Genomic DNA, 12,059 nt, shown 5'->3' on the forward strand with positions numbered 1-12,059 from the left:
CGTGATTGAAATTAGTTTCATTTAAAATAAATACCTTCCCCCTCTTTATATGAGGGCTCACACTGAATTTTGCTATGTTAATTTCCTACCCATGTTAAAATAGTTTATTAATGCATTTTAACCTATGACTCAATGAAAAAAATGTGCAATAAAACATAGCAGATCTAAGAATCTATGTGCTTCTACAAGCATTAACTACAGTAGCTTGTTGACTTTATTATTATATTTATTCATTATAGTAGCTTGTTGACTTTTAATAAAAGTCCTATTACTGTATTTATCATAGTTTTATAAAGTTAAAAATGCCTTCTCCAAAATAGGCACCGTGTATTTGTATTACAGAGCTCAGTCCCTGGGACAATATATTGTGCTTTAATGCTCCACAGTCCTACTGAAGTTAGTATGAGTCCATTAGGCACAAACTACCTTCTAATATGAACCATTGGGCTAAATTCATTCAATGAATAAAATAACAGTTTATGTATAATATAGACTAGGCTGAATTCTACGCTAAAATACATCAATAGAAATGGTGATTTTTTTATAGTAGGCAGAAATCAAAGGTATTCATTTGAAGTCATCGGACTATTGGCAAGACTATTTCATAAGGGCATACTTTTCTAACAAATACATTCAAATATATTGGCCAATGTATTTTTTCTCCTATCAAGAGTTACAATTGTTTTCTTTCCTGCTTTTTGAACCACAAACTACATATTTTCATTTTATTTCTAGGTGCTTAAGGTTCTCACAATTTAAAATGATACTGGACTAAATTGTAGCTTCATAAAAACTCTATGAACATGAGTCTTTTTTCTGATTTAAAGGAAATATAAGTTTAAAGATGGCTTCAAGTCTTTTTTAATTTTTCTTTTTTGTCATCGTCTTTCAAATTATTTGTGCAGGTTAATTTATGTCGGTTAATTTGTTTGCATTATCCTTTAATTACTGCTGGGCTGCATCTCCAAAAAACCCTCCATAAACTCCACAAACTGCTTAAATCTGTTTCTCTCTATAGGGATATGATTTCTGTTGAGCCAGCAACCAAGCTGTTAAAGTGGTTTTTTTTTTCAGAATACAGCCTCAAAATCCTGCCAATGTTTGATTTACCCTTAAATGTTAAGCAACGAACATTTAAAAATACTCTGGGAATTCTCTCTGGTAAATCAGCTGTAATTCTGCAGCTGTGACTCAGTAGACATGTGTACCGAGTTTTAATGCCAATTTGCCTTCTGTCTAAGGCAGATGTACTGACCTAGTGCTTCACCAACTATTTGTCTGCAGCAGTCGCAGCATGACTGATTCTCTGGGCTGCTGAGCAATTGCAGCTCATACTGGTGAAAAAGAACATTTAGAAATGGAGCAATCTACACTTATCGACAATTTTAGACCAAGGCAAAACGAAATCTGTATCTTTTTTTTTTTTTTACTGTAAAATGAAATCAAGAACAGTCATCACTGAAAGGTGTTTCTCCTTATGACTTTATAATTTATTTTTTTTTCCATATCCAAGGAAGCATCCACCCATCTGAACGTGCGTCCTGCCTGCAACTTGACTGGATTTTTTTTTTTTTTTGAGATTATTTCACTGAAATATACCTGGAGTTTAATGTGATAATATGCCACTGAGGCTAATCAGTGATTCTATGGAATTTGGTGGAATGGGACTGAAGGTAGCCTTGCTAGAAATTACTGGATTTAGCTAGGAACAATAAGCAGTGGTAATTTCAAGTCTAGTCTCTTGAGACTAAAATTAGTCCTGGATTCCAGAACAGTAGCTGCATTTCAACCAAGGAAATTGCCTTTGGAAGACATCTACCCTCGTTATGCCCAATTTGGTCTAGTAAAGCATACCCCAGGAAGTATCTTGTTGCAGCCTGGAAGGATTCAGCCTAAAGAGAAATGGGAATTAAGACAGAAGCCAGTATCAGACACAAGAGGTTTAGTTGAGAGGGTTTGGCCCAGTAGAAGGTCTGTGCTTAGGGGAGGAAACAAGGAACCAAATGAGATTTTGTATGGATGCTAAGCTGGTTTTCAGACACTATACAATTTTCTATACTTTAGACTATTTCAGCCCTGCTGGGATCAGTGCAAACGTGCTTCCTAAATGTTGCTATTCTTTCCTTTTTAGGTGTTTATTTTTCCCCTCTTCCTCTAGCCAGGGGCTGCCTGTAGTGTACAACTCTTGACCCTAGATCACTCCTTCAAGGATTTAATGGAAACACAAACACCTAACAGTCAGCATTTGGTGTGCTGAAACCCCATACATGGCATTAAAAGGCACAAACTTACAAGAGATGGAGAGAACTGTTAATGCCTTATCATTCCTGTAGGCTCAAGCTCCCTACTCTTTCACATAACCATCTGCTTGCCTCAGTAGCATTGTTTCACATCAGTTTTCAGTTTTGAAAAGACTTACACAATAAAGCAAGCTGGAGTCAAGTACTCTTTAGCTCTTAAGTTACACTCCTCACTGTTCAGCAGGTGATTGAGCCATATACAAATACTCACAACAAAAGAAAGTAGAGCTTACATTGTTTCAGAAAAATGAAAAGCCATTTAGCCTCTGAGTTGCAGAAAGACTTTGTAACACTCACAGAACCGGTGTTTATATTAAATTTATCTACCATTCCGCCATAAACATAGGCACTGTGACTCTGCAAAAGCAAATAGAATTGCATTCCCTAATATTTGAGAACTTGATGTGCTTATAGTTAACGTATTAAAATAAAAATGATTTTTTTAAAGGCCATCTACCATACATGCCCTTATCTTAGATCCCTGGCATTTCTACTTCTAAAATCAACACGACTAGTGTTATCACAAGATCATTAGTTCAGAACAATCCTAAACTAAGTGACAGACTGATTTGTAATTTCAAAAGGATGCACAAGAACTCAAAGGTAGAAATCCTTAAAACTGATTAAGATCTGGGCACCTAGCTCAGCCCAGCCACCTTAGCCTTACTTGAAAACATCCAGTCTGGATGAGACTGAATTCAGCAAAGGAATACAGTTTGGCTTTAAACCATCTTGTTTGCTGCATGCTAGTTTTTGGTTTCAACAACCACAGTGAAAAATGGCTATTACTGATTAGAAAACACAGAACTGTCTTCTTTCCTTCCTGCTCAGCTAAGTTACCTCTTCATGAACCGTGTCCCTAGTAAATACAAAACTGCAGACAAGCTCTTGCAGAGTTACTACTTCTTCATTAGTATTGAGTGGAGTATCCATATAACCTTACATCTGTCCAACCGTGCTTTCCATACACACAGCTAGGAGGCTAAATTCATTACATCAGGGAGAGGAGCTGTATATAGGTTTAACTTACTGATCTCTGCTGCTATTACTGTAATGTTGTGCCACAGCAGTGTTTCCCGGTCAAGAGGTTTTGAAGTGAATATCGAACCATTTCCTGAATTGATGTTGAATACTCTGTCCATATCGGTGTGACGATCTACAGAGTATCTGCAAATACAGAGACACGGGTTAGGGGAATGCTTTCCTTTTAATTTCTATGCTCTTAAACCATTTTCTAAGACTAGACATCAAACATCTAGCAAATGGGGTTTCCTTTTGTTTTCAGCACAGGCTTCAGAGTCTTTATGTATTCGCACAAAGAGCTAATTCTGAGTTACTGGATAATGACACATTGGAGGTTTGATTTAGAAGGTGGAGTATTGTCAGTGAATAAATGAATTGCTGCAGAATTTACATACCTCTGAGAATCATCAAAGCTTTGTTTTTAGTGAGAAATGTGAAGTCTGTGTCCTGAAAGATATGAAGTTTATTTTAAGGCTGAGTTGGCTTTCCCTTTATAAAACTCTCTTTTTATGGTTTGATATCTTAACTGTTCCAAATCATTTCTGATATAAAATTTGACAGTTGAGGTGCATTTCTGCCTCTCACTTCCCAGCATTTAAAAAGGCTGCCCCACCAAACCAAGTCAGCATGGAATAGAGATTCATTATTCCACGGTACATATCACACAAAGGTTTGCTGTAACTCATTAAAACTAACATTCTCAGCCATGCTTGATGGTATCTAGATGTGAAAATGAATGCTAACAAGCTCTGGGGGAGCTCAGAGTCTAAATACAGATTCAAATTTTCAATCTAATCTTTTGCTTTTTCTGCTGAACTGAATGAATCCAAGTTTAAAAGCTGAACTCTCCAGTTCCCAGGAGAGGGTGCTACCACCTTGATCCAAATGCGGTGACTTGGTTTCATCTCTCATGAAGGGAAAATTCTTGCATAAATTATGTTTTGACAGAAATATGTCTCTGATGTTGCCAAAGCAAGAATGCAATTGCATTATGCTGCTCTTGTTTCAAGCCCAAATGTGTGCTCATGTACAATCCAGGACAGAGCCTTAGGAAACCCAGTGTGTACCCCTGGTCTCCTTGCAGGTCATGTCGATGGAGACAAAGGTAGCTACTGCTGTCCCTTGTGTCCAGACAGGGATAACAATAATGGCTGAGCTGGTAAGCATTCAGATGAAAACTGTGCCAGGAAAATGACTGGCAGAGTGTACTGCCACTACAGAACTGAGGGGAATGCAGAGGCTGAAGAAAAATTTCTGTTCCCTGCTCTGCCCTAGGAGCAACTGCAAGACACGTCCTTTATTATGCATGGATTTCCTAGTGCCTGTGCAATGTCTCTTAAATTCTGAGAAAGATCTTGCATGGATGAAGGAGGGAATAGAAGAATCTAGTTGAGACATGATTCTGACAAAAGTTTAAAATTAACTAACTTGCTAATTATCTTGTATCTATTTTTTTTTCTTCCTTGCATATAAAAGAATGGGATATAATGTCCACAGCAGATTAGACAGGTCTTACTTCAAAATAAGAATTTAAGTGCAGCCTACCTTCCTAGACAAAACAATAGAAAGTATTAACTATTTGCACTAAACTGTTTTTCTTTTTCCATCTTAAACTTCTATGGAATAAAGCAAATGACATTTAAAGGTACTAGGACTAGCAAGCTAACTTTTTTTTGCTAGGACTTGCTCAGGCACACCTTGCTAGTTTTTCAGGAGTTCACATTTAGTTTTCATTCCCTGTTGTCACTTTACTGACAATACTGCAATTTTGGCTGCACGAAGTCAGATGTGGTGTCACTAACCTAGTTCCTTTATGCAGCATTATAATGCTACCCTCAGCTTGAAAAGCGTTGCTTCGTCCGAATCTAAATAGCAGATGTGAATTTGTTGACTTGGCTGAAATGTTTGATGAAAACAAGTTTATACAAACTTGTCTGACTAGTTTATATTTTTACAAAGTAAATATTTGATACGGTAAACATTTCATTTTAACTTTCATTCGCTCAGGCTTTGTATGATATTATGTTGGTATTTTGTGAATTCAATTATTTTTCAGATATTCTGCAGCTCATTTCCATATCTTTCAGCTGAAATACTTTGTTATTTCCATTTTGCAGTAAATATAGATTTTCCATTCTTCTTTGAATCAGGATTTCCCATAGATTAGCTGTTCCAGTCAACTGCACTAGCATATTTCAGGTTCTTATTCAGCAAGATATTTAAATAAGCAACTAGCTGTCCACTCATTGGGGTTTTTCTTCTTCAATTTTACTTTCACTCCTGCTTTATATTTTGAATGAACCTGAAATATCTTAATATCTTAGCACTTTTTAATGTCTTAGTGTATTGTGATCACTATCTGCACCTTTTAGAATTTCCCAAATTCAGTATCTGGATAAAAAAAAAAAAAAAAGGTTCTGGACTTCTTCTAGGATTACCAGAGGTGTAACACCGAGTATCTTCTTCTTCAAGATATTAAGAATTTTAAAATGTAAGTATTTGTACAGCCATATGTATATTCAGTCATTTGCACAGTGGACAGTTATACTCATAAAAAAAAAACTCAGCAGAGAACAGTTTCTTAATGAAATGTTAATTTTATTTCTTCATATCCCAAAGAAAATACATACAAGGTCAATGCAGTTAAACTATATTCCAATTATACTATTAAATCTGGTCTAGAAGGATGATTTTAATAAGCTAGACTGTCACTTCTGTTTCTCAGTTTGCATAATCCAGTCTCTTTTGATCAAGACTCTTAATTATGTTGAATTGGTGGCGATTCTGACTTATGGATCATAACCTAGTAAGAATTAAGAAGATAACATCAAACTCATTCTTACATTTATTTAATGAAATTACTCGTGTGTATTTCAGGATTTCAGGATTTCATCCCTTTTAAACTTTGAGGAATTGACAAGCTAGGAAGTTAAAAGGTATCTATGTAGATTAGAGTCTCTTGTTTTAGATAATAGGAAGAAGGTAAGGGTGAAAGAGAGAATATAACACATGCAAATATGTTGTCAGTAAAATACACAAACAAAATTAAGCCTTACATTTGTTTGCAGATCATTTTCATCTGGGACACTTTAGTAAATCAAATCACAGCAGGAAGACAGTTCCAGTGACTGATGAACTTCATTATGCCTCTGAGGAGTTACTATAGCAAAAAAACTCAACTAGCAATTTTAAAAGATCTGATGTACAATACAGCAGTGCCAGTTTTAGCATTGTTTTTTTTTCAGTATGCAGCAGTTTATATTATTTCTGTGTAGATCAAACACAAGCAGAATGCAAAACTTTTTTTTTTTTTATAACACATCTGGACAGTGGAGTGTTACTCAGGACTGTGTTAATGCCATGACATACAGATGCATATTCAAATATAGCTGGTGTATTTTTGTATTTTTGTATTTTCTCAACATTTTTTTTCCACATTTTCACAGCAAAACTTAATTTATAAGAGATAGACTGATGAAACTTAGCTCTACCAATATAGAGGTCAGGAATGATTATACAGTCTTACAACCAGGGCAGATATCTGCTTCATATTTTGCTGTTGCTTCATTGTCTTCTATGTTCAGAAGCTTGCTGTCTAATGTAACCACAAGTCAGGAAGATTTGTGGGTCAGGAAGGGATGTGTGTGTGAATTTTTCATAATGCATTTTCATAATGATATTGTGAAGGTTTCCTTTAATGGAAGATCAAAGGGGCTTTCATCTAACAGAGTTAGGGCTCAGTTTGTTTTGGAAGAGAAATCTTCACTTAAGTAGAGGAGAAAATGGAAGGTTTTCATTGTAATATCAAGTATCTAAAGATTTTATTTTTAACCTTCAAGAAAAATTGACAAGCAAGTGACAAGTCATATATATACAGTCTAATTGCATCTTCCCTGAAGCTCAGAGTGAAAATCGGATTTAGCATCTCTATTGCATGATAGAAAAAAGAATTACCTTGTCAAAAAGATGCAGACTCAACCCATGCCCCTAAATTCTAGCAGATACCCAAGATATTAGCACCATAAAATTACATTTATTGCAGGTTAACACCTCTCAGGCTACTGCTCTCTGCTGATTTCCTTCCCCTCTGATTTTCACATTTCTTCTTGCTGTGTTTATTTCTACTACTCTAACCTCTTTCTCATTTTTATTTTACTTCTCCTTGTACTTTGCTGTTGCATATTATTAAAGTAAAAAGAAAACAAGCTTTCTGCTGCACTGCATCAGTTTTGACACTTCTGCTAAATTTTGCTCAATAACTATGTGATACTTTAATATGCAAAGTACCTATACTGTATTAAAGAACTGCCCTTTGAAAGTTAGGTAAGTTTTAGCACACACATTCAATTAATAGCAAAGAGCCGGTAGGCAGTACTCAACAATGAACAGCATAATCCCTATCCACTGTAAATCACTTATAATTAGGAGCTGGCGCTGGTGTGAAATGCAAATGGTTGCAGTTATCACCACAGGGAAGCACCCCCCTTACTCTCCAGTGCCATTAGATATAAAAAAGTAGGTTCCTATGAAGCCTGCAAGGGGCCTAGGTGTCACCCCAAACAATTTTTCATCTTCATGCTAGCATGCCCATGAAAACATGCTATAGAACCTGTTTATTCTGTCCCTGGGCTTCACCAAAGTCCGCAAAACATTATGCTACTCTCTAAGTGACTATGCTCTGCTGGCCCAGAACACCATATAACAGTTGCATGTCATAATATAAATGAAAGAAAGCCTTAATTAAACTTAGAAGGCTTAGTCTTGAACAGGAACTTGTGTAGGGCATGCCATGCGAACTGAAGATAATGAGAGTTTCTGCAGAAACATTTTAGATTTAGCTTCTTTATCTAGAAAATTAAGATTATAATATGTACCCCTCTCACAAGATGAACTAAGAGCTTAAAACTTACTCATGCCTCACAAATATAGTAAGATATCTTGATGAAAGATAGTTGTTTGCAGAAGTGGACTGGATTTTTATTAAACCTCCATTGTTCTATTTTGATCTAAAGACTACTATCGCATTTCCAAGGTGCCTAGCCAGAGACATGCTGAAAATTGACCTGAATTTAATATTGTTGTACTTCTCATTTCCTCCTCTCACTGCCTTGTCAGTAGCAATGAACTTTAAATAAAGCACACAACTATTTAAAAGTTCTTTTATACTCTATCCAATATGATTTAAGTATTCCAGCATATATTGAAACAATGTACCACTTAATTTACGAAAAACGAAGGCTTAGGTTTAGCTACTCCAGCCTTAACATTTCCTCCACTACCTTTAAGACTAGTTTATTGATTCATGGCAAGTGTAATTTACAAAGTTCATGAGAATGACTCTTTATCTTATTAGCCTTACACTGATACAGGTGAGATCAGAGCCTGTGTGTGTACATGAACTGATTTTGAGGCATTTCTACTTGTAGTTTAGAGGAGATAACTCTGACCTCTGTTCAGCAGGTCTGGACAGATGGAAGAAGAAAAGGCTGCTGAATCACCCCCCTGTCACGTAGCCAAGAGGATGCACTTCACTGCACTGGAAAATGTTAAAGGTGGAAGAACAACACTAACATCTTCTTAGTGCTCTTTTTGCAGTAAACTCTTTCATGGTAGAAATAACAACAGACATTAGTTACTGAAGAGATTAGGATGTAATTCAAGATGCAAAGGCCATGCAAACACAATCACACATAACGACATATGCTCAAGCGTGAGAGATTATTTACCATCTACAATACTCCATATTGAAGCATGCCCTACAATTCACATTGTGAGAAGTGATTTTTTTTGTGGTGCTGACATGATAGGAGCAAAATTAATGCTGTAAAAAGTTTACGGACAAGCTGAAATGGTATATGCTTACTTGACAGGGTTCCTGGCAGCATCTGGATCCTGAGCAGTTACTGTTCCTATTACACTGTTTATTGGAACATCTTCTTTCACTTCCATTATGTATGCTGGTCTGCTGAACACAGGGGGTTCATCTACATCCTCCACTTGAATTCTGACTGTAGCTGAGTCCTTGAATGGCCCCAAGTACAGGAATCGAGGGTCTACGTGAGTATTTGCAGCTTCCACTTTGAGAATATATAAGTTTTTATTTTCGAAATCCAATGCCTGGCAAGAAAAAAAAAAGGTGTGAGAAGTCTGTGGGTATTGCTGTGGCTTGCAGCCAGATGAGCCAAATGAATGGTGGGAAGTCATGGAGAGGCTTGAGCTACATAACAAGAGCCTGAACTGGAATTAAAATGCTAACAGGGATGAGAATGAAAGGGCTCTATGCCACTGATGATATAATAAGAAAAAAAATTCAAGAAATTCTATGCCTGGAACTCCTAAACACCAATTAGTCTTCTCAAATAACGTTAACTCTTTATGCCTGTTATTCTGTCATTTTTGGCATTTTGATGATTTCTTTTCTATCCCTTGCCTATAAAGCAGCACACACCAAAGGAGGGAAGTTTTTCTAGGTATTGCTTGTTTAGATATTGGCATTCCATCACTGAAATGAAACACTGTGACATCTAGTGTCTGGATATCCAGGACCACCCATCAAGTCAAACACGATTTCATGATTGGCTATGACTATATCACACTGTTAAATGTATGAAGAAGCAGCATTTAGCAACTCTTTGCCACTGTACTTGGAGAAATGTGGAGAGGGAGTAGTCACCCCATTTTTCCATTGTATTGTAGAGGATTCACAGCTTCTGTCAGCAACAGACAGAAATGCAAATGGAGTTAGACTGATATCATAATCAGACCCTGGAAGGCATCTCCTAAAAAACAAGTAATGACAGGTGTCGTACTGATATCAACAAGCAAGTGCATCTTTGGAAAATCTACACAATGTCTATCTAGTGATGACTGAACCTGAACTGATGAAGGATGATATCTGTAACCTTATCAAGTTTGCCTGATAGTCCACTGTAAACAATATTTCTCAAACCTTTTCTGACAGCCAATGTGCAATGTAGTAGATGATGTCCACTATGATCTAGCAAGACGCTGTGATTTTTTTTTTCTAAAGCAAAAACATGCTGATAGATTTATTAATTACATTTTTACAAAATGTGAGTCAGAAGAAACTTGTCTATGTACTTTAATGTATTATAGCTATACAATTCAACATCCTCTGATAATGCAAAATAGGCAATATGATACTGATTATTTCTGTGTTCTTAGCACTTTCTGCTAAGTGAGTAAATCCTTTAAGCATCACAGAGAGAAAATCACAGCTTGATGGTGGTGCTTCCTTGAGTTTTTCTGTGGATAAGTTCAGGCTGTATAATTTTTTCTCAGTCCCACCCCACTCCTTAGCTTATTTACTCTCTCAGCTCCTTCAAAGTATGTGCATTGGGGCTTAGTAAGGGAAGTATAAGAAGAAGGATACCAATTGCTCGCATAAAAGAAACTTTACATGTGTTAAGATATTTACCTTTTTCACAGTTATAATTCCTTCCTGTGTGTCCTTGTCTGTGGTAATTCCAAACATGTCATATCCGTCCCCTTCAGTGATGCTGTATTCAATCTCTGCATTTTCATCCATGTCAGCATCATTGGCTTTTATCCTGCCAACTGGTGAGTCTAGTGGCATAGACTCGGGAGCTCTGAATTGATATGTGCCTACAGCAGACAGAGAAGGAAATTTTGTTAGTCAGTCTCATGGTACTTTGGACACCATCTCTCAGCCCACTGTCCATACTGGGCATGCACAGGTGAGTTAGCGAGTCATTGTGTCTTCAAGCCTTCCTGGGGCAAAAGCCTTCACCTTCTGCCATACTTTCAGGTGGATAAAAGTAACTTATTTCTCTATCTGTTTTCTAATATGGAGGATGGGCATTTTGCTTTACTAGAAACATGTAATTTTAGCAACATATGTCCCTTTCAAAACATTCTCATGGTCTCTGTGGACCATATCAGAACTGTATATGAAAAACGTCTCGAGGCCAAAGGACAAATATTAAGAACTGTGAGAGGCCAGTGCAGCTTAGTAACAGTAAAGCTGAATCCAGCTCAAATGCCTATTAAAAATATGCTACATTGAATTTTTGTCTGCAAAAAAGGCTACTTGTGGAATGTTGGCATTATGAAGCTGTATCTTTGGTTTTTATATTGAAGACATTTATGTCCAGAGATGTATAATTAACTCATTGGGGTCAGAGTGTTATATTTCTTCTTAAGTTGCTCTAATTTAAATGGAAACTCTTTGCCCACAGCTAAGAACAGAGTTTGAACTTAAATGACAAGTTGCTTCCAATAACTTTCCCAGTGACTTAACTGCCAAAGCTTGCTGATTTGTCTGATAGGATCTGCAATTATTTTCTCTAACAGCTGTTCTTGACTTTGACACACACTGACACTGTGATACACACACATCATACAGAGAGCAGTGGTTAGAAAACACAAAACAAGAAGAAAAAGAGAGAGAGTAAGAAGGAAGGAAGTAAAGAGAAGGAAAGAGAAGTGGATGAAAGCTGAATCACTTTGAATTACTTATAGCCATGAATGGCCCCTAACAGAAATTACTTTCTAGGAGAGCTTGCTCAACTGATTCCCATAAATATCACACAGATAAGTACCAAACTATTTGAGACAGGGGAAGTAAAATAGGCAGGAATACCTAGTGTATTTATGTACATGCTTTTGTTTCTGTATGCAAAGAATATAAGAAAATCCATTGAAGCAAATGCTTTCTGGTCGTAAATATTTATTTTTTATGTAATTGCTTTTGGG

The 12,059-nt window shown here is 36.5% G+C and overlaps 1 protein-coding gene across 1 annotated transcript in view; it reads right to left on the minus strand.

Moving 5' to 3' along the window:
• Positions 1 to 12,059, minus strand: part of LOC127476455 (cadherin-6) — a 110,332-nt gene that overhangs the window by 18,260 nt on the left and 80,013 nt on the right. The window contains exons 6-8 of the mRNA XM_051799394.1: positions 10,762 to 10,949; positions 9,187 to 9,440; positions 3,331 to 3,467 (exon numbers count right to left, since the gene is read on the minus strand). Of these exons, the coding sequence (XP_051655354.1) occupies positions 3,331 to 3,467; positions 9,187 to 9,440; positions 10,762 to 10,949 (579 nt within the window). The remainder of the gene's footprint in view (positions 1 to 3,330; positions 3,468 to 9,186; positions 9,441 to 10,761; positions 10,950 to 12,059) is intronic.

Source organism: Manacus candei, unplaced genomic scaffold, assembly GCF_025592945.1.
Source record: "Manacus candei isolate 608988 ecotype Guabito, Panama unplaced genomic scaffold, ASM2559294v1 h1tg000049l, whole genome shotgun sequence".
NCBI lineage: Eukaryota > Metazoa > Chordata > Aves > Passeriformes > Pipridae > Manacus > Manacus candei.